Source organism: Glycine soja, chromosome 17 (genome assembly GCF_004193775.1).
Source record: "Glycine soja cultivar W05 chromosome 17, ASM419377v2, whole genome shotgun sequence".
Taxonomy (NCBI): domain Eukaryota; kingdom Viridiplantae; phylum Streptophyta; class Magnoliopsida; order Fabales; family Fabaceae; genus Glycine; species Glycine soja.
This window is the reverse complement of record NC_041018.1, coordinates 5848778-5875997: the sequence shown is the minus strand read 5'-3', so window position 1 is coordinate 5875997 and position 27220 is coordinate 5848778. Positions and strand designations below refer to the sequence as shown.

The window sequence follows — 27220 nt, the reverse complement described above, 5'->3', positions numbered from 1 at the left end:
CTGAGTGTGCCAACAATTTACATGGTGTCCAAAGAAAAACCCCAACCAATCAGGCCAAGCCCATTTTGACAGCTCTACTGCCCAGCCAAATATTTTATCATTGTCTTGTTTTAACCTAAGGAGCTCAAATAAAAAGAATGTTCTTCACAACACCTAGTTTTAGGAGCTAGTTACTAATAAGCAGCAATGGTTCCAAAACTTGAATTTCCCTCTCCTTATCAAAACTTCATTGTAAACATGAAACAAAAGAAATAGTCCAAAAGCAAACGAGTTAAATTAGACATAAAAGTGGTATTGTTTTCTACTCAAATGGTAAGTTGACTGTCCACGTTTCACAATCAGAAGGTTGTTGGTTAGGTATTAGATATCCTTTCATATACTTGGGCCACTATAGTAAGCAAACTATTATGAACACTGCACTGTTTGATACTATAAGAAAAGATACTACTGTTTTTTTTTTAGACTGAAGTTCTCCTCAGGCTGCTTTTGCCAAAAATAATTTGCAGCCTCTATCCATAGGGGATGAACCACAAACTTCTTTTCTTTCACTGCCCACCGGCACTTCTCAGTTCCAGCATCAGTAGCAACTACATGTGTAACAGACGGGTCAATTTCAGTCAAACAAGTAGCTCCCATCTGTTCTGCCATCTTCCGCAGAGATGGTATTGCACCATGAACAATACGACTGAAAATGATCACACATCCGCTTAAGACTTCCCTTCGAACCGATGACAATACCTTGAAAAAATGAATTGATTGTAAGGACATCATTAGAAGAATCTCACATTAGGATTCCAACATTAACTAAATATTTCCACTGAAATATAGCTAGAGCAATGAACAAATAAATATGAAAAAATTAACTACCTGCCTCACATCTTGATCATCAAAATCTTGTTTCTACAAAGGGTTCCCCACCACACAATATTAGTATTATATCAGAAATAAAAAATATTTAATAAGGAAGACATGATGAGGAGTGACATACATCAAAGAACATGCAATGGACTTGCTTGAGCACTTTGAGAATTTTTGCAAGTGCTCCATCAGTTTCATCTTCATCACTCTTAAGTTCGGCTAGGGATTTGCAATTGAAACCAAACTGCCGACAACTCGAACCAAAAAAATGGTATCTTTCCATTAGTATCAGATTATCTTTATGCTTCATCCATGCCTGCAACATTTTCATACATGCCATTAAAAGGAGATCATTTTTAGTTCACAAATCTCCAAAAGAAAACGGAATTGTTTTATTTCCTAAAATAAACACAATTCAATAGACACCACCAACTGAAAATGAGTGGAGCTATATTTCCTCATCTCCTTTATAAATTATAGAAAGCAACATTGCAAAGTAAATGCTCTCACGTGTTCTGTATCGTCAAGAATTATGACTGCACTTTCTTGTCCTAAGACAACATCAAGACCCTTTTGATGCTTTTGAGTCCCATCATCTCGAGAAATGACCTTAGCATTGAAGTATTCTCCCTGAGGATCAAGTAGCTTAGCCATCTCTAATGCATAAGGCCGATCACCCATAGTATATATGTACATCTCAAACATTTCACTTGCTTCTTTTAGAAATGGGCGGACAAAGGGCCTCAACTTTGTCATCATATTCATATGCTCCAATTTGAAGAGGCTGCCTTTGGAGACATCTATCACTTCATTATAAATCAGTTAAGAACCCAATAAAAACCCAGAACATCAAAGGTGAAATCAAGGAAGAGTTATCAGAAAAACACACACACTGAACTGAACTAAACAAGTGAGTAATGTGAGTTTTCTTTTTCAGTTAGTCTCTATGACGGCTGTTACTGTTGTGCAGCTGTCGGTCTGTTATATCAGATAGGTTAGTCTCCATGACAGTTACACCTGTCACATCAAGTTAGCTTTGCCTCTGCCTATATATTTCATTGTAACAGAGCTGAATATTGTGTTGAATCAATCCTTTAGTTCAATAAAATAATATTCTATCCCTCACTTATTCTTGAAACAAGTGAAAACCTTAACTTTACCAAAAATGAAAGAAACACGTTAGCATGTCAATGTATTCAAAGAAATCTCACTTATATAAGAGATGCTATTTTTAGGACAGCATGATTAGATTCTTTGTATGACATATAATGATGTTAGTGTTACATTAAGCATGGTTGTTGGATTGTTGTAATTGCTAAAAAACAACTGTATCTTTGTCTTTTAGCAACCAAAGTAACATGAATGAATCATTCTTTAATCTTTATTCAGCCAAAAAATTTCAAACAGTATTAAGGACATGTGTATATTGCATGTTGGAAAGTTTAAAATGTATTCAACAACCTCAAGTGAAAGAATAGACAGAATTGACTAGTTCATTCCCCTGCTACACTTTTATTACAGTATCTTAATTAAATAAAGAACCAATTTCAAAAGGTATATAATGCAAACATTTCAGCGACAGACTATCAAATCACAACACAGTAGAATTATAGCAGATATCAAGCATTCATGCAATAGACTAGTTGATTGATATAATGATGTAATAAAAACAACATAGACCAGAGAAAACACTTTATGTCTCAAACAAAACTGCTGATTTAGAATACCAATTACTATAAGCAAAAGCACATTGGTTTACACATACTTGTAAGAGAATCTGTTTGGTTAAGTAAATGCAACTCTTCAGAAGTCAATTGAGCAAGGTGAGTGGAATTTAGCAGTGTGTGATCTAGGTCAAGAACTAAGTAGAGCTTTTTACGACCTAACAAACTCTTCATGTCAGTATTGCGCAATCTAGAAATTTCCTCATCATGAAGTCTCAATCCCTGCAAATACAATGTTTTCTATCATGTTTAAGAAACTATTATTTGGCTAAATTAAGTAGATATTGGTCATGTCTACCAAGCTGACCATCATGTTAACCAAATCATGAAAATGGATATAGGATTTTTATATTAAAGATTAGGGGATATGTTAGTGTTTATAAAACCAACATCATCAAACTCTGGTGGTGCATATAATCCAATAATTCAACTGTATACTTAATACTTATATACAACAATTTATACCTTATGTATGTACCCAAATGTAACACCAGATTCCCCATCCAACTTTTGCCCACAACGTATACACATATTTCCAAACGATCCGGGATGTGTACAACATACATCTACCTCTGAGGATGCCTCTGCAACAACAAAAAATTTACAGCACTTTCAAGGCAAAATGATAAAGTTGTATAAGAACCATATTAATAGTTGCACAAACATGAGAAAATATTGTGCAGAATCTGAGTCATTACAAGTTAAAAGTCTAGCTATTGTTGTTTATGTATCATTACTCTATAAGTAAAAAACAATTAATAATGTTTCTTGGTAAAGGGGAGAAATTTGTTTTGAGTAAAGCAAGTTACAGATGGCAATGCAAACTATACAAGCTTAGGTTCAACAAGTGAAATAGTTCAAGAGAGCTATATACATAGATAAAACTAAGAAACATTATCACACCAGGCACACACACTGTTGAAAATTGGTTTTCTTGCTCTAAAAGAGAAACAGTGTATGAATAAATAAATTCCATGCAAAGATGATGAAATAAAGAACTATAACAATCAAAATTACCTAAACTCCGTTTGACGATTCCTTCTGAAGTAGATCCCTCAGTTTCCTCAATGCTTTCAAATTTACGTCTTTTAGTTCTGCATTCATAAATTATAGTATATAACACAGTGAAATTTGACCAAAAACAAGAAGTAAAAAAAACAAACTCATAGCATTATCTCTCAGAATAGAATGACAACTGCAACATAAATGCACCAAAAGCATGAACCCTAAAATATCAGTCTCCCTCTCTTGGGGTTTATGCAAATTGGTTCACAATTCCACAGACCACCAGCAAAAAATAGTTTTCATGCAATGCTGAAGATTTTCAAAGCAAAACAAGGTCACAGACAAAGCACACTTTATTGTCAGTTTTTAGAAAGGCATAACTAGTAGTAATATACACTCAATAACATAGTTCACAGAGGGAAATAAGAATGAAGTATAGATCCCAATGTCCCATACGCAGACTATTATTTCAGTGTACCTCTAGCGATCATATAAGCAATGCCCTGATTTAATTAAAACCTCTCATTATGATATTTTATGATTTTTCAGAAACAAGCTACCTAAACTATAATCATAGTTATCAATCGTGGAAAGCGGCATGTGAATCAGCTGACCCCGAAACCGCTATAGTGAGATAGTGGATAGCAGGATGGATGCCATTGGGAAATTTAAATTGACGTTATATATATGAATATGTCACATTCAAACCTTTATAAACTTCAACATATTTGCAATTTTTGAAATAACAATTGACAACATCTGCTTAACTCACACAAGAGATATAAAATATGAAACAAAACAAGTAATGAAGAAGAGCACCTAACACTCTGAAGTTCATCATCTTGTTTTACAACTTCTTTATCCGGGGACGAGTCCGGTGAACTTGCATCGAGTTCAGCATCAAGAAATGCAATAAAGTCATCACTGCTGGACGAATGCACGGGAGAATCGGTAACAACACTCATCTGCATCGTAACCATGCAACAAAACCAGATTAAAAACCAAAATCCATAATAAAAAAAAATGGATAACAACATAAATCACAACCATTAATCGGAAAATAAAACAAGATATAACAATGTCTCGAACACAAGGGAGTATTACATAGAAAACAACTCATAAAGTTGCCCTAACTCTCGTCCAGTTAAAAAATAGCATGAGTGACGTAGTAACAAAAAATCAAGTATGTGAATGCAATAATCCCTGGGGATTCAACTTTGAAGGTACCTGTTTAAGTGTGAATTGAAAGCAAATGGATGAATAAGATGGAGCGTTAGGGTAAATTTGTATGCAATTTGAAAATCATGTGTCCGAAGACGGGTAGTGGAGAGAGAACCCCAACATAAACAAGTAGTAACAACGAACATCGTTACCGTACGACTAGGATTTAAGGTTAAAGGGTATATTGGAAGGAACCGGTAAACTTAACTTGGGCCTAAACTAGTGGGCTTTAATGAATTGGGCTACACCCCACAACTACGGATGGTTCGATTGCACCCTTTCTTTCATACATTTTTTTTTTAACAATTTTTATATTCTAATCATAATAATTATTACATTTTGTTATAGATTATAATTTCATTCTTGTTGTTTTTCCAACCTGTGGAAAAGTCTCTATATACTTTGTCTGTCTTCATTTTTCAAAATTAGTTTATATTTTATTTGATTATTTATAGTCTCTATATAACAACATAAATCAATCATTTTTAGGTGAAAAATGATATTGATTATTGGAATGATGATAATATTCAAATCATTTAAAATAGTAATCAATTGAATCTGTATGAAATGGTTATAATTATTTTAATTAATTTAATTGTGTATTTTTATGAATTTAAAAATATTTTGGTAGAAAAATAATCTATGGAGTGCGGTTAAATTTAGAATTAGATTGAAAGAAATTATAAATTTTAATTTTGTTAATTTATATAAACAATCCTTAAATATGACTAATATGAAACTTATTAAGAAAAATATATTTTTTGTTGACTTAAAGAAATTCAACTTAATTAGTTTTATTATTTGTACTTATTTATTCGATTTTGACACTCTAAAAATAACTTATATTATGTAAATTGTTCAACTTATATTTTGACACTCAAAATATATATTAAAAATTCAAAAAGATAAATTTTTAATTTATAAGTTAATTACATAATATCTTATTAGATTTGATTAGATTAGTTCAATTGTTAAATATATAAACAAGATTTGATTGTATTAGTTAACAAATTTTAATTTTTCAAGATAATCTAATAATATCTTATTAGATTAATTTAGTTTTCAAATGAAACTGCATGTTAACATGTATTGGATAAGACGATGAGTGAATTGGTGCATGTTATTCAGAAATCAGAAATTGCACTGAAGGAATGCCGAGGCTAATGGGTTGGCTCCTAATCAAGAAAAAACGATGTGCCCATATACTCCATTCCACTCTCTTCGTTCGTAAGAAAATCTTTCAACACCCACAATTCAAGAAATTGTGCGTATACTAATTGGATTCTAATAGCACTCAAACAGAGACAAGAACATTGGCATTTAGGATTAGGGAATCCTTTACGATACGTTGAAACAAGCTTCCTAAGATCCAATTCATTACCTCGGACAGAGGAATCAATAATTCATATAAACCATATAACAATTTACACAAACAAGCAGTGGATTACATTACTGCTCCGCAAGAAAATCAGAATTTGCATTGCAGCACTCAAAATCAAGAAAGCAAGCAATACAAAATTATTTAAAAGTTACCACCATGATGCCACATTTCCTCCCAAAAACCAAGAGCAACTCGCACGCGAAAAGTTTACAGAGAGAGGGTTTGCGATTTCAAAAGAAGAGAGGTAGCAAGATGGTTTATTTATAGAGGAAAGTGTTTCGGTTGCCTGATTTGGGTTTTTAAGAGAATTTGGCCCAACAACTAATTGGACCACACTGATTTGGGTTTTAAAACCCAATTACAAAACAATAAATAAAATTATTTCCTAACTCCACTAATCTAATGACTAGCTTACTAATTCAATTCATTTAGTATTCCACCCAAAAAATAACTTCCAGTTCATTTAGTGTTCAATTATGTCCCATAATTTTAAAAATTGAGTTAATGTTACTCTTTGAAACATGTCAGCACCATGCAACCATAATTTTGAAATAGAAAGAATTAACAAATTCTAATAACAAGCCATAAATGTCCAAGTGATTATTTCTTTTTCCTCATGAACCATGCTCTATTAAGAAAAACACTAAAAATGACCTTTACAATGACAACAATTTTATACAATGGAGAAAATCTACGTGGAACTAACAAAATAATTTAGCGCTCTTTAGAATACTTTCTTTACTTTCTGAGTTTCAAAGATTTTGTGTGTGGACTGTTGTCTCTGCATTCCAACTTTAACTCCAGCAGGTTCTTGCCATGTTTCATCACATCCTGCTTCATTTTCCACCAATTCCTCTCTCACCAAATAATGTTGTTGATAATATCTGAAGGCCACAAATAGCACAAACACTGCAGTTATACAATTCATTAGTATGTAGTTATGTGAGTGTATGTGTAAGGCACAAAACTACGTTTAATTTTTTTTATGTAGTGGCGTCACTATATCTAGATCTAAAAAATGTTGAAGCTAAATCTAATGCTATTAATTGACAAAAACATATGAATCTTCACTATGCTCTTTTACCTGACCAAATGCGAGCAACCACTGATGACAAATTCCAAACAAGGCCAAAAATGCCAAGAGCCACAGCCTTTTTGTGAGAGCAAGAATCCCAAGCATCCCGGAATCGACGAATCCAAAAGTTTGCTTCATATGATTAAAAGAAAATAAGTCATCATTAATCACATTAAGAAAACTCAAACTATTAGATTGGAATAATAATTATAAGATCGTGGTAGTTTGTAAAACACAAAAGTCATGGCACTAACTGCAAAATTGAATTTTGAGCTTAGTGATTTATATATCCCTGAAGCTAGTGGAAGCTTATTTTTGGACCCAGTGAACAATCCGAGATCAACTCATCAAAGTACTTTGACAGGGTTTAGACTTTGGGGGTGGGGACCACCAAGTATGTATATGATGTGATAAGCATTGTTATCTCATAATTGTGTTCCCAAGTATCAACTATCTGAAGATAAGTCTAATACTTGTAAGGAATGGCCCCAAAACTGTTGAGGAATAAAAGCAAAGATGCTCATTCATGTGATGCATTAAAATTTTCAGTTCCCATCATCCACATTTTTAAATATGCAATAAAGCAAAATCTTAAAGCAGGTTTAGAGTTCAATTATTTTCACTAGAGGAAAGTATAAAATAATTGAACCCCTATACATATATTAATCCTTTTTTCTTTACAGGACCCACCAAATCCATTATAGTAGATCAGTGATAAAAATCAAGGGTACAAAGAGCCGTTTCCATGACCATAAATACATGCAGGATCAAATTATTGTGGGCCCTCGAAAATTCTGCAACGTTTGCATTTGACAATAGAGCGTCAAATATTACCCCTACCTAGACCTACTTGGCGCCCTTGCAGCAGCTACTTACTACAACTGTACTATGTTTTTGTCACATACTTGTGTTCTAAAGGAAGAGTTAAATGATGCTAAATCAAAACTATGCTTAATTTAATTTAGGATTTTTACCGAATGCAGTTAACTGTGCAGAATACGAGGAGCAGATTTTTGGCACGGTAAAAACTCCAAAGAAGCCTGAGGCAGTGAGAGAACAAGTTTAGTAACTGAAAAAACCACAATAAGAAAAAATTGAGGGAGTTTTCACTTGCATAGCAAGTGGTGCAAAGAGTAAGAAACTCTGCATTAACATGCAAATCGGTTGGGCATATTTTGTGTGTGAATGGAATAAGCCTAGGCATTAGAAACTCACCGAATTTGGCCATCTTCCAAATGGTTATGTAGCTGCCACATCTGGCAAGAACAAAGAGCAAAACTGCCAACTACAATTCATAAACCATTGCCAAAGTTTATTCTCATGTTTTAATGATATGAAGGGAGAAAAAGAAAGAAAAATAAAAAACCATGTTATCAGTGAGCAATGAAAAATACCTTAATTGTGGTACCAGGATCTCCAGAAAACATGGCTCTAAGTTTTGACAGGAACTCATTCAAGTAAGGAAGGATCAATTTTAGCACCCAAATTGCTTCTTCTTCTCGTAGTACATAGTTTGTGTCCTCTACATCTATGACCCCCCTGGTTTGTTTGATTCCAAACAAAAAAATCATAGAGTATATTATTCATCATCCAGTAATGTATTTTTGTCATTTATTTTTCACCAATGTGCTAGGGTTATTATTACCTGCATATTAGTGATCTATAGAGGAAGATAACAGCTAGATAGACAAGGCCAATATAGGACATTACAGAAATAAGACTGCACAAACAAAGGATAAAGAAGTGTGTCAATTCTGGGTTCTCTTTTAAGTGGCAAAGTGTATGTACAAAATGAATTGAACTCTCTGTAGTGTGGAGATTTCTAACCTCAGATTGATATCTTTTGCATAAGAAGATAAAACTATGGCGAATGTTCCAATCCCGAAGATAAATGCTGATCTAGAGATATCTCTCCACATGATTAAATCAACTGAAGAGTGACATGTGTAAAGAATATTAAAGAATAAATACTAGAAATTTGTATTAAATTTTGCCGACAAATTTGACTCTTGCATGAATCTGAAATGTAGATAAATCACCTAAACTCTGCAGTTTGTTCTGGCTCTGTGGAAAACTACAGTACTCTTCTGCCTTTGGAACTGAATAGTAAAGACCAATTAGCCTTGATAAAAGCACAAATCCCAAAAATCAGATTGAAAGAGAAAAGTACAATGAAATTAAAAGGACCTTACTTGAATCAGCCTTGGAGAAATTTTGGTGAATTGTGGAAAGCTTTCTAATTGGAAGAGATGGCTTCACAGATATAGGAACAGACACTGGCCTTTCATTTTTTTGATGAAATTGTCTGTTGGTACTCACAACCTTTTTAGGTTCTGGTTCATTCACAATCTTCTGTTTTGCTGCTACATTCACAACCTCCTTCCTTTCTGTCTCATTCACAACCTTGGATTCTGGTACACTGATTTCCTTAACATCAAAGCTCCCCTTCTCCATCTCAATATCAATCTCCTCATCATCCACCTCTTCCTCTACCACATCATCTTCATCATCATCATCAACATGCACTGGTGAACACTTGATCATGCCAACATTACCTGAATTGCTAGAAATGACCTTCTCTAGGCACACACCAAAATCCTTGCAATTTTCATCACAATCATTCTTCCCATTGAGAATTACAACTCTTGCAGACCCACCAGCCAATCCATCATTCCTTGATTCATCCAAAACATGATCCAACTCTGATTTGCCCTTCCTAGGCTGAATTGCATTTCCCGCATCTCCATCACCGACATTCTTAATTAAATCTGATTTGTTCTTTCTGAGCTTCCCAGCATTCTTTTCAAAAGATTCACCCACCCCAGACCTTTTCTTCCTGGCCTGAATTGGGCTCTTCTTGATTGAATCAGAAGATATGTTGAGATCCTTGCATTGCTGACTACTACTACTATTACCACCATTCTTCTGGGGTTCTGATTTTCCTATGGCTATTTGAATATGGTTGTTTTCTAACCCTTCTGATTTCCAAGTTTTTCTCTTTCCAGTGGCAACCACACTCCCAATTTGGCTTCTCTTCAATCTGCAGGTGCCACCATTGCCTCCTTCTTCAGCACTTTGTTCTCCAGTGAAGACCTTAACTCCACCACCAACTTCATCACTCTTCATTCTGCTCTCCCACACTGACCCTGCAACCACACTGCATCTAACTCCAAGTCTTCTCCTACTCACATCCATCTCAATTATATCTTTTTTTTCTTTTTCCACTATCTGCCTAACAGTCAGTACTGTAATGGGACATGAGTGTTTGACGGATAAGAGGCTTTCAGCTGAAGAAATGGCGGTTGGTGGGGATCTACATTGGGATCTCCTTGTAAAGCAAGGTCATAGAGAGAGAGAAAATCAAGGGATTGTGTGTGGAGTAAGAGACAATAGTTGGTCTCTTTTTTTTTTTCTCTTTGTGGAGTTCTGTTTTGTGAGGAAAGGGAAAAGTGAAGGTAAACTGAGTGGGGTTGAATGATTATGGTGTTAAGGAGGATGAACCCTTTTATGCATAGATTCCTTAGGTCTCACATCACTTCTATCGAGGAAGTTAAAGTCATTGGTCTCACCCTCACATGCAATTGAAGAACCTCTAGCTATATAGTCCAATACTCCAATTCTTCCCAAGCGTGCGTGCTGAGGAGAAATTATTATATGATCTCACCTAATTTTTACATGATATTTGGCAGAGTTTTATTTATTCTTTATTTTTAAATTGAAAATTGCAGTTGTGTGTGTCACTATAATTTATAAATAAGTAGTAGCTTTCAACTATACAATAATTCAGGTGAGAGAGGCATGAAAAAAAAATGTACCGTTAATAAGTGTCCATATTTCATTGAATGTACCAGACAAGACAAGGCATAGAGAAAATACAATGTGTGGTGGTGGTAATGTGGTACGAGACTAGCTTCGTGACAGAAAATCAAAAGCACCCCTAATTTTTGCAAAAGCTACACTTTCTAAAGTTCAAGGATGGGAATTGTAATAGTAATATATGCATATGATACGTGTCTGTTTGGTTAATAATGATGTTTGCTTGGTCATTTGTGGTATGTTTTTTGCATGTAGGTTTTGACAAATTTCTCTGCAAGCTTGGAATGGATGACGTGGGTACCACTTATTAGGAGAGAAAAAGATTGTTGATCTTCAAGATCTTGTGAGTTTTATTGGTACGGTGTTATGTAGATGTAAGCGATACCATCTCTGGATACCAATTTGCCGCGTGTATGGCAAAGTGTTTTGATCTCTGCTTGTGGCCAGCTTTCAGTTTTAAATTTACTTTGAAGCTGCAGAAAATGTGAATCCCATAACCATTACTAAACCAAGAACGTGATTCATATAAATTATTCATTAACTTCTCTGGTCTTTTTCTAATCATTTGTTGTAGTTTATTAATTATTAGAGCACGATCTTGGGTGATAAAATTGAACAAGACTAAGAAGGAATACATAGATCGGACATGTATGTTGTTTATTAATCTAGTGTAAACGATGAAGAATCTTAGCTTCATAAGTCAAAAATATCAAAGAGTTGTAGAGATGCTGTAAATAATTATCCGTCGTTTTCTCTGTCGGTGAAGGCTAACGTGTATTTACACTGCCAAAAACAATTTTATACTATACCCACACACTCATTAGCAAGCAATTGACCTGTATTTTAGGACCAATTTCAATGTGTTTTCGACTTCCAAACAATTTTTAATTCAGTGTCATTATTTAAACACAAAATAATTGATCATGTGCGTGACATTGTATGTACTATATTATTATCTTTATTTTTCACTAACTTTTTTTTATGTATGCATTGCAAAATTAAAAAGGACAGCTTTTGATCATTTAATTTGTGTGTTCAGAAAATATGTTGGTATCAAATTGATTGCTATTTTAACATTTTGTGATGTGGTGCAATAATGTTGATGAATTTCGTCTTATAGTGGGCAAAGCAGTTGCATATATAGCCATCAATCAGATATCACAATTTATACATGAACATTTGTTTGAAAGCTCTAAAGTCTAAACTAATATTTCCATCAGAAATTAACCCAGGCTTTTATATTTCATTAAGAACCCTATGAGAAGAGGAAATATCGCGTACGAGAAAGCTATTGCATGTGGGAAGTTTGGCACAAAACCCCACATGAATTCTTTTTGGTTGGGTTAGGGTCCTTGGCATGCGAGATGAGGCCAAATCATATGATAATTTAGGAATCCATTTTGCATCAAAGTGAAAGTTGCATTTGCATATACATCTACGGCAATACTCCCCGACAGAATTTGGTAGCGTATCGCATTGCTTCTTTGGCTCTGTATCCCTTTTTCTTTATTATGGTTATGATTTCGATTTCGTAGATACTGCGATTAGATCAAGTAGCCTACCTCTCTTTCTTTCTTCTCTTAATTATTATTTATTATTCAGTAAGTAGGAGAAGGATATATATATAGTTCAAAAGATATTTTGAGAATGTTGCCTCGAGTAGTGTTCCGTTAGCTTGAAAGGCAGTTATAAGCGTGTAGATTAACTAGCACATGAGATGATGAGATTGTCCTAGACAAGAAAAATATATAATTATGAAAATTAAGCATACAAAGATTCATATTTATGAAAATAATCAGAAATTGTTTGAATGTCTTTATTTTTAATTACAAAACGAAACATTGTTATAATTATTTTTATTTTTTTTACAAAGAATGATGTTTGTTCTTAGTCTCTAATTTTTAATTTTGCTTGGGAGAAGTCCCCATGCCCATTGCCCACATTCCGAACCCATATGAGTACTGTTTAAGGCACGTCACTTGAACGACACACATTACTTGTCGTTTGCTGCTGTGACCTCACCCTCAAAGTTACCACCATCCGAATTACAATTTGCACGTGCCTATCTACCCAATGCAGTAACCTAAGTTAAAACTTTTAATTCTTTTTTATTCTTATATGTATAATTCATTTTCGATATTGTTCATATTAAACAAATTGTTAAATTCATCTTCATACATGAAATTACTCTTAATTAGTTCTCCGACATTATAAATAAAAAAACAAAATCGAGAATTTATAAGAACCAAAATTCAATATGCATTGAGCAAAAACAAATCATTTTTTATGCACGGAGACATTAAAATGAAAATAATTATATATATATATATATATATATATATATATGTGTGGATTTAATTTTTAATTTTGGTAAGAAATGAACTAAAAATAAACGTGATGTATAAAAGATAAAAGTTTTGATTAAATATTAATTAAAATAACATTCTTTTTGTAAGAGTATTAATGATAAAGACACCCGTTAACAAAATTCGTTTACATTTGTCGTAGTAATTTATTTTTTAAGTACAAAAAAAATACTGATAAAAAAAGTGCAAAAAAACACATGCAGTTAACTTTATAACACTTCTAATTATATATTTTTATTTTAATTTATATTTAAATCTTATTCATTAATTCCTACATTCAACAAAAATAATATATTTCTAATGCTTCAATAAAGATTAAATACACATCGTTTAATAATTTTTAAGGATTAGTATAAACAAAACACAAATAATAAGAAATTTTTAACATATTTTCAAGAACTATAAGTTCTTTTTTTTATAAAAAAACAAATATACACGAAACTGCTAAATTCCGAACCCCCTTATTGGTGCTTTGGTAATAAGTAGTAACACTTGCTTTCACTGCCTATAATATAGGGATGGAGATGGGACAATCCAACTTTTCAGAAGCAAAATGTTTTTCAGCTGTTTTTCTCTGGCTTGAATAAATATATAGAAATGATAGACTTCACGACTCTAACAATAATAACAAAGTTCCAAACCATTTTATTTTGTTAATAAAATTATTTGACGCCTTGCAAAATTTGGGAGAAAATACGAAGCAAATAATCAGAGACATGTGATGACATTATTTTCAAGGATTTATTTGGCTTACAATATTATTTTTAGATTGTGAAAATTCCTCAAGATATAGCAAACTCTTCTAAGATGACCCCAAATGACTAATAGTTCTTTGTCAACACAGTCTCTAGAGCGATAGATGAAGTAGTTGGATGAAGAACAAGAAAACAAAGAATGCTTAAGGAGAAAGAAAAGTGTTTTTATAAAAAGGAAGTAGCGATCAGCCAGAAAGGATTTGATCAAGTAAAACCAGCTGTCGAGCTGTAATCAAGTCAGAATATCAAAAAATAAGGGTTGAACAAAATAAAAAACTTATCTCGCAAAATTGTTTAGATAAAACAAATTTCAGAATTAAAATAAAATTATTTGATGTTTTCTCTCATTTAAGCAATGCAAGACTTATTGGCTCTTAATATTTCGAAATACTCATAAAATATCCAACACACCCAGGGGTTGATTTTTTTCCTTCTAGCATTATTTTTTGCTCAAACTCAACTACAAACTACCTGCATTTCAACAAATGTTACAATATTTGAATTGCGCCTCTAAATAATATTCAGTTATCATTTCAATAAATGTAAGTAGAAACGGCAACAAAGGCCTATTTCAACTGAAATTCTTGGTTTGCTTTAGACTCTTGTTTGGTACTATTAAATGTATGTCACCTTGATTATGTGAGCCATAAGTATCTCCAACTTTAGCAATATTTTAGTGTTATAGCTGGGGTAGTACACATTCAATAATACCGAGCAAGAAATTTCCCTTATTTTTGGGGCACCTAAGAAGATATTTTGCTAGGGGGAAAAAAATCATATATAAGCTATACAAGAAGAAATCAAGCATTGCATTACAGATGTGAAATCAGTGTTGCTAACAGAGAGAATCAAGCCTGAGGGAGAGAGAAAAAATTAATAACGAATGCCCAGGTTTCCTGAAAATACTTACAATCATACAGTTGCTGAGCGGAGAGGGAAGAGGAAGATATATACAGGTTGGCTGGTAAATAACACAACTCGTGCAAACTACACCATTTCTGCTACAATTATTAAATAGAATAATTACTGTATTGAAGGAGAATGTCAATCAGAAAAGGATGTACAGCAAGCTATGGGTTCAAAAGGTTACCTAAACTTTGCAGTGTATTGCAGTTCTCTTCGTTTTGGTTATCAATGTCAGCTACTACTACTTGTGTAACTATACATGCTCTTCAAAAACACCATACACCAGACCCGTTTTTGTCCAGTCAAATCCTATTCACGTTAGAGTATATACTGATTCTCAAAGCTAGTAGCATCTATTTGACATTGCCAGTCCGGATAGCTGTAGGTAAAATTCTTTCTGATTCACATTTCTTTTTCTCACTTTCTGCTGTCTTCTTCATTTCAAGCTCTAGCTGCTTGCGGTTTTCTTCATGGGCTTTGTTGAACATCCTAGTAAAGTTGAGCAAAGTTGACACAACTGCAGAAAATTCAAAGTAATTACAAGAATTAGTAGTATAGAAGTACAAGTAGAGGCACCAATATATTAGTACACAATGGGACTGGAAAACCGGGGGGGGTGGCACTTATGATATAAAGGAATCAGAGATAGCCCTGCATACCACATACCACTTCCACAATAGACTTACAAGAATTTGGATACCATGAAATTGTCAGTTTTTGGTTTCAGAATGAAGTATCCAATTGATAGTTGAGAAGCTAAAAATAAAGATTGTTCATAAAAAATATTAACTCTCACATATATGTAGCCAAGTGAAGAATCCATGCTCTTACTTTGTGGAAGGTATTATTTTTTATAAAAAAACAAGTGATAGTATATTTTACACCATCACTTGTTTCTTGTAAAAAGGACCAGAGTATATAATTTTACTAAAGTAGAAAGATAAAAATATAATTATCATAAGCCAAATAAAGGGTGCTCACTTAAATCAACTATCAAGAAAGAGATATTTGAAGTTCAAATGGTCACACACCTTGCTCAAATGGGCAACGAGCTGGATCTTCACCAAAATAGAGAATCAATTGATCCACGTTCCTACCCTGTAAACATACGCTCTACTAGTAAAGCTTAGCCTTTATATGGTTTTAAAAGATCTAATATATGGTAGAAAGCCTACCACGCTGGAATATAGTGAAGCCAGAGAACGGACATCAGCTTCAGCAGAACCGAGGAATTTTTTCAATTTCTATGGCAAAAAAAAGAAGTTAAAGATTGACAATGCATATAATTTATTACAGCTTTTAGCAAGCAGAAAAGTAATTCACAATTTTAATCTTTCCCACGTTCTGCTAAAGTCGGAACTTGCAAACTCTCACATTAGACCAATCACAGTCAAGCATAATGATCATAATTGCTATCTTGATCATAAGGTCACACAACACAATCTTATAATTTTTCACTGCCTCTACGATCCCAATTACTATGATAGAACCCATTTTGGCGGGATCGGGTAAGATCACGATCTTACTCATAAAAATGGAAAAATCGTGTGATCTTCACGAGTTGAGTTTAAACCCGTTTACCCAATAAAGCCCAATAACCTATCTGTCATCTGAAGCCACAATCTCCTTTTGTGTTATGATCTCATGATTTACGATTTCCACTAACCCACTCCTTTTTTGATACTAGGAAAATTTCCATTTTTACTATCTTGCAGACAAGCCTCAAAATGTCTGCCTCCACAGAATGGGGATTTAAAGAAAATGGTCTTCTTTCACAGACATAATTGCAAACTCAGTTGACTTTAATTAACATGTATTATATATATATATATATATATATATATATATATATATATATATATAGAGAGAGAGAGAGAGAGAGAGAGAGAGAGGAGGGATCAACTTATACCAAGAGTAACTCTTTTAGAGTTACACCCCATCCTCACCATTCATTTTCTTGGAATCTTTTGGTTATAATAAGTCACTAATCTTATCTATTAGAGTCCAAGAAAATGAATGCTGAGGATGAAGAGTAACTCTATCCTTCCTTATATATATATATATATATATATATATGAAACTTGAAGCAATGAAAATAAACAAGGGCAATTTAAGAAAAGAAAAGACAATAGTGTTTAAGGCATGACGCTTATACCTTGCAGAAAGTTTCTGATATAGGCCCATCATTTTCAGAGGTTGATAGTTCCTGTACCACTTTTTCTAATCCTTTGTTTATAGCTTGCATCTCCTCAGCCAAAAACTTCAATTGCATCTGGATCAAATTATTTAAGTCAGTGTCAGTACAATGCCTATCAACATAATGAACTGAAGAGCCTTTGAGAAGTCCAGAACCTTTGCTGCTGGCTCTAGGTTAGCAACATCCTTGGAGAAGTCTAAAACGTCCGGTAGTTGGTCATCTAGCACCTATTTGGACGCACAGTATCATATTAATGCATTAAAGAAGAAAAATCATAATCGCCTTATTAATATCAGAAGATGAAAAAGCTCAATTTTTCCCCAACTTAATATCAAAGTGACTCCATAGCACAGAAGAAACGCAATCACTTCCTTTTTTTTAAAAAAAAAAAGGAATAAATAGCAACATGTACCTTACAAAGATAATGCATAAGAGTCATCTTCTTGTCCCGTGCACGTGTCTCTGTGAGTTTAAGAAGGCTATCCAATCTGAATCCAATAGCAGAACCTAAAAGATGATTGGAGAATATAAACATAAGAGATTGATAAAAGGAAATGAATAATGATTTTTTTTGGTGAATAGGAAATGAATAATGATAAGTCAGAAGCAAAAACAACAATAAAATAATGATGCAAATGTGAGTTATTTAGTTTTCAGCATATATGTTTAGAAAAAAGACCATGGTTCCAATGAAACTCATTCATCATATATCTAGCTACATTTTTTTAATGAAAAGCTGTAAACATTTAAAAAAATTTAAATCACTACATAACAACCCACTTTTCAATCCCCTTGATTTATTTTGTTTTTATTAGAATCACAAAAAAAATAGAATATCTATATTCTATCCCCCTAACCATAAGTAAAGTTTCAGGGGGACACTTAAATCCAAGGAGAGACAAAACACCAAAACCTAAATTTTAGCATCGGTATATTGATTAGGTCTGGGGCAGAAGAAAGGCATTCATCTAATTTAGTTTAGTTTTTGCTAAACTGGTCTTAATTGGTGAGCACAGGTGAGATTATTAGTTGATGTAGTAACAACATAGGTGAACACGATGTTTTCCATATTAAAATGTGACTAATATGGAGGATTATTACAGAAATAATTTATATCTGAAGTAAGGGAAAAACAATATCAAGGAAGGAAAGGGTGCAAATCACTAATGATTTTTTATTTTTTTGAAATTGACTACTAAACAAAGGACCTGACTTGCCCTCCAAGAGGAAAAAAAAATAAAAATTGCACAACAGTTTACTATCACAACCCGGTGGGTGGGGGGGACAACAAACAAAGTAAAATACAAAAGGGAAAGAAAACAAAACAGTTGTATTTACACATACAATATCACACTATCAGAAAAACAAAAACAAAGCCTCTCTAATGAAGGTGTAGCATGCACAAAGGCCATAAATTACAGATATTTTCTAAAATTTATGATACTTTTGTTTGTGTTACGAACTTGAATGGTTCATGTTGCATCTATCTACTATATATATTTGTTTAAACATACCCTTGGCAGTTCCTTGGTTCAAAGCATTTCCTAAAGAAAGTATTGTTTGCATAATTCTCTTTAATTTGACAGAATTCCTGATCTGAATAGAGGAAACAAAATCTCAACATCCAAAATGTTATTTCTCATGAAAAAAGAGAAAGAAACTATGTTGCAAAAAGATGTTTCCGTAAAAAGGAAGATATCATGCCTCTTCTGAAGCAGAATTCACAACACTCAGGCTATTTCTAAGGTCAGAAACCTACATAAAAATATTAACAGGGTCAAACTAGAAATCGATTTAAATCCATTTTTTTTAGTAAAGATGCATGAAAATACCAATATTTCAACCTGAGAGTTGAATTGAATCCTGAACGAAAAAACTCTGAGCTTGGATTCCACCCGTGGTACTTTCATCAATTCCATTAAGAACTGTAATGAAGAATTTATGAAAATATAATTCAGATTCATGCCAAAAGAAGGTAGAAATGCAGTCTCCACCATCAAAGATAGCAATTACACGTAAAACTGTGTAAGCAATGCTAAAATTTAAATATGCATACATCTTGCACTCTAACAGAAGTGATCTAAAATATAAGCACTAAGCAAAAAATCATGAAACCCTATATATATACCTACCTGTTCGCATCTTCCCAACTTCTCCTTTTCCCCATTATAACCCTGTTCAGAATAATGGTGTTAAGTGTTATGAAATTTTGTAAAATATAGAGGAGACTTATTATAAATTAAACTCAGCATAACTATTCACCATAATCAATCTACCAACCTTAAGTAATTCCATCTCCTCTTTTGTAGGACAAAACTTTATGAGGTTCTCAACCTGATCAGTGTCGAGTGCTGACTCCTCCAGTGCTAACACTGAGCTCTGTGAATATTTCAAACAAGCCAATATTAATGAATAAAAACTCACAGCACTTATTCAACAAGATGATCCCATGACATGAACAAGACTTAAGAAAGTGTTAATGGACAATAGGCATTATTCATTCATTCTTACAACACACCTAAACAGAAATGTTAATGGACAATAACTGAACACTATATAACTTTGCACCCTTGTTTAGAAACATTAACTTTAGGCACATTATTGTAACTTCATTTCATAATAGGGTTATACAGATATGATAAGCATTTCTAAAATAACAATCTTTAAACGGTGTACAAAATAAATAAATAATATTGTTGAAAAGATTAATTCAACCCAACTCAACCTTTTATCCTTACAAAAAAAAAGTCCTAATGATAAAGGTTTTTTTGTGCAACCTTTATCTTGGCATAATAAATAGATAGATAGTACTGATCATATCTACCATGAGTGCATGTACTGACTGAATTTTAAAACACAGAAAAATAATTTAAGCAAAATTGTTAAAAATTCTACAGATATTTCATATAAAACCATGGACACTTCTTCAGTTTAGTCTCCAATCCAACACCAAGAAACTGTGATCCTCAATAGCATTTATATCTTCCAAAATTACAGCATAGAACAATTATTCATACATTTTTCCCACAATAAAATAACAATTCCAGTTAATTTACTAATTTCAAGCCTCGTTTAGTGTAAGCTTAAAAAAAGAGATTCTATGATACAGGTTTCTTTATTATTTATTTTTTTCAAAATTTACTATTTTTAACTTCTAACAAAAACACTAGAACAATTATTTTAGGTTTTTGCTCTTTGCTTTTTTCCTGTAAAACTTGCATAATCATTATAATATTTTAAAATTTTCTTTTAATGAAAAACATTTCTTTAAAAATACGCACACACAAAAACCAACAAGCCCTCAGTTTCTATAGGAGTACAAGTTTGAAAGAAAGGAATTACGTAGAAATATTCTGGTTTTAATTTATGTTGAAGAGAACTGAACCACAAGATAGAAATTTTCTACCACCAATTTCCAATAAAGAGGTAAAACTATTTAGGTAAAAAAAATAATTAAAAACACTAATGGAAAACAAGAACAGGGTGAGAAGGAGGACAAGTGTAGCATCTTCTTTAGTTCTATTATAGAAGTGATGTCAGCATTCATAGTTTCCAATGAAAACAAATCACTAATAAATTCTAGATAGACTCTGAATCAAAAGAACAAAGCTATCATTCAATTGTCAATCAAATCATAGTTTTCTTATTAACTAAGACTCCATATTATTTAATGATAGTACTTGGTTTTCTTTACTACATTATTAGAGACCATAAATGTAATATCAATCTTACCATTAAATCATGCAATGGCACTTTCACTTTTGAAAGCATGATTTCACAATTATATGCTCGCCTATGCTCAATCTGCAAGGAGTGATAATAGTATCAATCAAAAGGATGGTAATCATGTCATGGCCAGTAATAGTGTCACGGCCACCAAATATATGTCAACGAGAAAAATGATAAACAGAATCTATTTTAGGATCTACACCACACAGATAAACACTAATCATCTCCCACATTGCACTATACAAGTGAACTCTTATAGTTCTATAATATGTGAAAGGGAAAAAAAACTACCACAAACACTACTGGTTTTAAGATGGGTTGGTTATATAACAGTATCATTCTAAAATTTTCCAAAGTAATTTTGTGAACATTAATTTTGATACTTCATTTTGTCAGCTCTAAAATTTTCCATCAATGAAAAGCTAACAGATGCACAATTTACAACTTTATGGTTATATAGAACCAACATAAAATGATACCCCGGGTTATAATTACCAGGAACTATCACATTTCTTGCATTTTCCTAGTAATTAGTTCTCTTGCATTTCCCAATCACATTCAATTATAAACAAGCAGATTATGCAAATATCCGTAACCAGTCTTAGTACTACAGCAAACTGAATCTAAATTACCAGTTGCACTTTATCAGATTTAGGGCCAGCTGAGCTTTGGACATTTGACTTTTTGGCAGGACCTGAAGGGACTGCTGCTGAGAAGAGATTCTCAAGCTCTGAAAGATCAATCTCTGGGGCCCTACATTAAAATAATAAAAGGAGAGGCAGGTAAGACATTAGAATAATAGAAGGATAATTTGTCATAAGAAATGAAACACCATAGCCAATCAACATTACTTGGAAGCTTCGCCAGATTTCTGTGTCTCTGCCCACAAACTTCCTTGCACTGCTCTAGATAGTTTCAACCAATGCAATGGCTTCAACTTTTTGGTGTTATTCTTTGAGTTGATCGTACGTGATAGAATTCGTCCCTTTGAGCTAGTTGGTCCGGACACATTATTCCCATCACCACTCACAGAAAGAGACAATGGAAACGGACTGCCTGATTTTAGACCTCCTTTACCAGGAGGAGGTGGAACAGCAGGTGCCCCAGGAGGAGGTGGAGGAGCAGGTGCTGCAGGAGGAGGTGCAGACTCTTGCAACGAAGAATTAATGTGATCTGAGGGAAGTGATGCTCTGGAAAGTGGTGGTGGAGGTGCTGGTGGTGGTGGTGGTGGAGGTGCTATAGTAGAACCTGCAACTTTCCCCGAGAGACAAGGAGGTGGTGGAGGTGGAGGAGCATTAAATGTAACAGGTCGCTCCTCTTTTGGAAGAGGGGGAGGGGGAGGAGAGGGTCCACCTCTAACCTGTGACTCCACATTCATAGGAGATAGAGGAGAAGGAAGGGGTCCGGCTTTAACATGTACTTCTTTCTTAGGAGGAGGAGGTGGTGGTGGAGGTGGTTTAGCTCGAACTAGTCTATGATCCTTTAGTGGAGGGGTAGGAGGAGGTGGTGGAGTTGGAGGTTGTGAAGGGGAAGACTCTAGTCTTGTTCTAATAGGAGGAATCTCATTCACATTTTTGGAAGAAAGTGAAGGAGATAGCTGAGGTGAAGTAATTGCTGAAGATGAAGGATGAGAAATGGTGTCTTCTGGTGACTTACTATGAACAGTAGATGACAATTGGGTCCCAGGAGTAGGGTTAGAACTTCTGTCTTGTGATTGGTGTTTTGATTGCAAAGGCAAAAGATAAGAAGGGGGCGATTCTGTTTGGCGAGGAGAATCATGAACTTCTTTAGCACTAGTGGATCGAGGCCGCAAAGGAGGTGTTCTAGGGGGAAAAGCAGTATCAACAGAAGAAGATAAGGCAGGATGAGGTGCCTGCAGTTTTATGTCAAGATTTGTTGGTCCTGTTGGACATTTATTGGATTCCATGGTTCTTTCTGAAGATCTGGCTGTCTCTTGATACATGATGTTAGATGTATTAGGTTGTTGGGGAATACCCTCAACCTTGTTGGTCTTATCATCTTTTCTACTCTTGTCATTATCTGGTGATCTCTTAGTAGAGGATAAACCCTGTCTTGCTTCACTCAAATTCCCCTGAGGCGTTCTAGGACTTTTTTCATGCAATAAAGTGCCATTTTCCACATACTGATCAGAAACTGTATCCAACCTGTCATTCATAGCTGAAGCACGCATCTGTTGGAGCACATTTAGTGCAGCATCATCCTTGGGGTTCATCCAGTCTACATGGCTAAAGATCTCTTGAACCTTGGCAAATGCTTCAATTGGAAGTCCTTCCTTCTCAAAGCATGAGGTACCATCCGCAATAACTGCTGCAGCAGCATCCATCTCTGAGAAAAGGATCTTAATACAAACATAAACCAAAAATAAATAAATTAAATTTTAGGAATATACAATAAAAAAAAATTATTATTATACTATTATAGTTGAAAACAACTTGTACCTCGGCTCTAAAATCTTTTGGAAAGTGATCTTTAGCATCCCATAAAATGTCAATTTCATCCCGGTTAAGCATCAAAATATTAGATCTAACAAAAGCTGTGTTGAACATGACTCGGAACATCATCTTTTCACGATCCATGTTACCATTCAAGTTAATGCTCTCAATGACAACATCACCTTGAATATGGCAATTGATATCGATTTTGATAAGTTCACACTCTCCCTGCAATACAATAGCAAGAAAGTGCTTAATAATTAAACAAATTAGATCAGATTCCAGATGCATCTTTTAGAACAGAAAACATTTCATCATACAAAAACATGTATTAAAATTTAAAGAGCATGGGCTCAATCTGATTTCAGCTGCTGGGATATATTGTAAGGCCTAAATGCATAAGGTGTATTGAAATTTGGTTGGGATCTCCTATATGCCGAATATAGATTATATTATACAAACTTATTTCCCCTTTCTTTTGTTAAGCATTTTTTGGGATATTGGTGCCAAGTGCAGCCTCTTGGATCAAAATTAAGACTCATCTAAAATGAAGCTCCCGTATTTGTCAAGGAGAAATAAATAACCACATGCTGGTTCATCAGTATCACTACAAGGTTCAAGCTGCCAAAATATAATTATTCAAGCTTGACTCAATAACAAGAAACACAAGTTTGAGCTGCAATTGAATGGTTTATAACTATTTAAAGTTTAAACAATCTGAAATTGCACATGACAATTAATATAAAGTATTCTACAAGTCAAAATGGCCTTAAATGGAACCAGCATTGAAGGACGAAAATAAAAATAGAGATTTTTCTCCTATTACATCTAATAGCCTGTTTGCCAAAATTTATGAGGTTGCAAGTTATCTCAAGCACATAGCTACTGAGAGATTTCAACAATTTTGAGCAAAATAACAGTAACACCATAGCCTTTTATCTCCTAAAAGCAATTATCTTGCCTGCCAAAATGTCAGGATAATGGTTTTCATGCTAAATGCAATAAGTGCATGCCTTGTATAAAGTACAGGCTCCAAAAAAACATCAACAACAAAACTGAAAATCCTAAAAGAAGAGGCTCGAGAACTCAGAGCAATCCATTTTACAGCGAGGTAAATACACATACCTGCTTATAGGCCCGGACATTTTTGCTTCTCTTTGGCGTTGAGTACAACATTTTTGGATTTTTATCAGCACTAAAGGGATCCTGTCCATATATTCTAAAAATGGGATGACAACCACCTTCCCCCTCAAAGTTTGGGAAGAATCTGATAATGATGCAGTCCAACATGAGTGCCCTGTCCAGGGGAGGCCAATCTAGGGCCACATTCCTCCTGGAAACATACAGAAGATACCTCAGTTGGGAAGGGATCGGATTCAACGGGGACAACAAATGCAAAAGCTCGTGCGGAGCCTGCCTGTAAACCATATCCAGAGTCCTCTGCTCCCCAGTATAAACCTTTCTATAAATCAACAATGCAGCCAACATGAAAGCCAAAACAGGCCAACCACCACGTTCACAATGCATCAGCAACACATTATGCTGGCTAAGCGAGAGCCAGCTTTCACCAGACCTCAAAAAGTGGTGAATGAGCTCCATTTTGAGCACGGGAACACCCTCGTAGTGCCGAGGATAGTCCATGATAGTAATGTCATACTCAGACATGATATTCGCCATCTGACTCTTCGTATCCTCCTCCCGAAAATTGAAAATCAGAATCGAAGCATCAGGCAAGTTCTCCCTTAGTTGACCAACTATCCCATCCATGTACACTCTGTAATTCTCTTCATTCCAAGCATCCGTGGTGAAGCAGCAATCAAAAACTACATTCACGGTTAACGCTACTTGTTAATTCCAACAACAATCTCTAACTCCTAAGTCCTAACAATAATAAGTTAAATTCATTTCAAATTGAACAAAATCCCTTTCAAATTCAATTCACGTGTCATTGCCGCATTTCCAAGCAATCAAACAGATACCTAATGTTCCTTGAATCATTATTCGCAAATTGAGAACGAGAGAAAAAGAGAGAAAGTACCGTAAACTCTCTCGCAGATCTCGAGGAGTCCATCAGGAGGCTTGCGGAAGAACAATTTGCGGAGCATTGCCACGACCGCGAAGCTTCAGATTCAGGCTTCAGGAAGCCTATCGAACGCGATGGATTTGAGAACCACAAATTCTCATTCGGCGAAGGTTAACGCAACGTGAGTAACGATTTGCCTTGAGCTTCACGGCGGAAAAGAGAAAAATCGCGAAGCAGCGATTTCGAGGAAAAATGCTAGAATGAACGAAAAGAGAGTTTGGATTTATCGTTGCTTCTGTTTCTCTCTTTTTTTGTTTCTCAGTGAAAAGAAAAGGAAAAGTGTGTGGGGAAGATGAGATGGGTCATGGGTCCCTTGTTTATTTTTTTCTTTTTCGTAGCTGAATAACAGTGACGTGGACGCCATTTCGCGGGACACGTGTATCGTGGATATCCATGGCGGGTAATTTTAATCACTGTGATTTTCCATTTTCGGAATTTTTCCTGGTATGTAACAGTCTTATGTCGAGTTCCGTACGATTGAGAAACACGTGTTTCCATCATTGCAAGATAAGTGTTTGTTAGTTGTTACCACTGTCACGTGGGGTTTCGTTTTTTTTTGTCTCGACCCAAGACCAAGACTATAACATAAAAAAACAAATTCTTGATTCCATTATTATACTATATATTACCTTTTTATAACTTTTAAAATTTGTTGCATTTCTTTTATGAGTTAGTAATAGGAATCCACATTTATTTTCTTCTTTTAAAAAAAAAAGTACCCGCATTTAGTATAAAAATATTTAAATTTGCATTAAGTGGTTATTATAAATAATAATAAATTTACTATATAGAATGGTTTGTAAAATTAAATATTAATATTAAAAATCTTTATATTATGAATGCATATTTATTCTCATTTTATTATACAAAAAACTCATATTTATTTCATAAGATCTATTGGTTTGCATTTCAACCCACCTTTTATTATAAAGAAACTAGGTGCATGGAAGAAAAACCACTTCCGTTCTTATTTCCTCGGATTCTCCAGTTATTTTAACTGATGATCTATTTTGGCCCTCTGAATTTTATTTGTACATTTTTTTAACTTAATTTCTAACTAATTTGCTCAACAAACATTAATTAATCATATTCCTAGCAAAATTCCGTTCCGGAAAAAATATGACAAGTTACCAATTGAAATAGAAAATGTACACATATAATAATAATATACTCTAAAATAATGTTGTAATATATTGAAAAATAAATAAACATTCGTATTTTTAAGAAATACTATCGAGTAACAATACGATACTTGTTTGAGATTTTAAAAAGAAATATTAAATAAAAACATGTATGTATTTTCAAGTTATTAATATTATTTTTTATTTGATATTTTTATTATTTTTAGTAAGTGGCCTTAAAATACAAGTTACATCATAACTTGGGCAATTAAAAGAACGGGAAATGTCTGGGATAGATAATAGAGGGGAGTAGAGTTACCTAATTGGTCAACACTCTATCTTTTAGAAATATACATTTATATCACTCGTTACCAAATATTTGTTCACTCTATCTAGAGCAAAATATTAATTAACCAGAGAAGCGGACAGTTGGGTGGGTGGCTTCACAACTTTTGTATATGGGTTATGGTACTCCTTGTACCAATTAATATTAATTGATTTTTGCTGATTAAAAAAAAGGGCACGGTTAT

General features: G+C 33.9%; 3 protein-coding genes across 6 annotated transcripts; all 3 read right to left on the bottom strand.

Annotated features, from left to right (window-relative positions):
• Positions 1-204: 204 nt before the first annotated feature.
• Positions 205-4958, bottom strand: LOC114392070 (RNA polymerase II C-terminal domain phosphatase-like 4). 2 transcript variants are annotated; one of them, XM_028353102.1, is made up of 9 exons: positions 4815-4958; positions 4407-4552; positions 3600-3676; positions 3048-3166; positions 2624-2804; positions 1369-1664; positions 989-1174; positions 868-900; positions 205-738 (listed from the first exon to the last, which is right to left on the bottom strand). In XM_028353102.1, the coding sequence occupies exons 2-9, from the start codon at positions 4550-4552 to the stop codon at positions 445-447; spliced, it is 1332 nt and encodes a 443-aa protein (XP_028208903.1). In that variant the 5' UTR covers positions 4815-4958; the 3' UTR covers positions 205-444. The 2 variants fall into 2 exon arrangements, with proteins under 2 accessions (XP_028208903.1, XP_028208904.1); XM_028353103.1 differs by having other exon boundaries at positions 1369-1658.
• A 1775-nt stretch (positions 4959-6733) lies between these two features.
• On the bottom strand, positions 6734-10891 carry LOC114394151 (reticulon-like protein B21). 2 transcript variants are annotated; one of them, XM_028355767.1, is made up of 9 exons: positions 9457-10891; positions 9304-9363; positions 9092-9194; positions 8910-8984; positions 8659-8803; positions 8480-8549; positions 8239-8304; positions 7274-7396; positions 6734-7073 (listed from the first exon to the last, which is right to left on the bottom strand). In XM_028355767.1, the coding sequence occupies exons 1-9, from the start codon at positions 10457-10459 to the stop codon at positions 7048-7050; spliced, it is 1671 nt and encodes a 556-aa protein (XP_028211568.1). In that variant the 5' UTR covers positions 10460-10891; the 3' UTR covers positions 6734-7047. The 2 variants fall into 2 exon arrangements, with proteins under 2 accessions (XP_028211568.1, XP_028211567.1); XM_028355766.1 differs by having other exon boundaries at positions 6734-7098; positions 9457-10888.
• A 3961-nt stretch (positions 10892-14852) lies between these two features.
• On the bottom strand, positions 14853-25843 carry LOC114393728 (formin-like protein 13). 2 transcript variants are annotated; one of them, XM_028355153.1, is made up of 18 exons: positions 25525-25843; positions 24612-25309; positions 23493-23714; positions 21885-23392; positions 21666-21786; positions 21037-21108; positions 19585-19683; positions 19437-19478; positions 19149-19229; positions 19009-19059; positions 18819-18900; positions 17717-17811; positions 17460-17531; positions 17263-17379; positions 16283-16351; positions 16139-16205; positions 15292-15624; positions 14853-15202 (listed from the first exon to the last, which is right to left on the bottom strand). In XM_028355153.1, exons 1-17 carry the CDS (start codon positions 25589-25591, stop codon positions 15461-15463), a joined length of 3627 nt encoding a protein of 1208 aa, XP_028210954.1. In that variant the 5' UTR covers positions 25592-25843; the 3' UTR covers positions 14853-15202; positions 15292-15460. The 2 variants fall into 2 exon arrangements, with proteins under 2 accessions (XP_028210954.1, XP_028210953.1); XM_028355152.1 differs by having other exon boundaries at positions 14853-15199.
• Positions 25844-27220: the final 1377 nt, after the last annotated feature.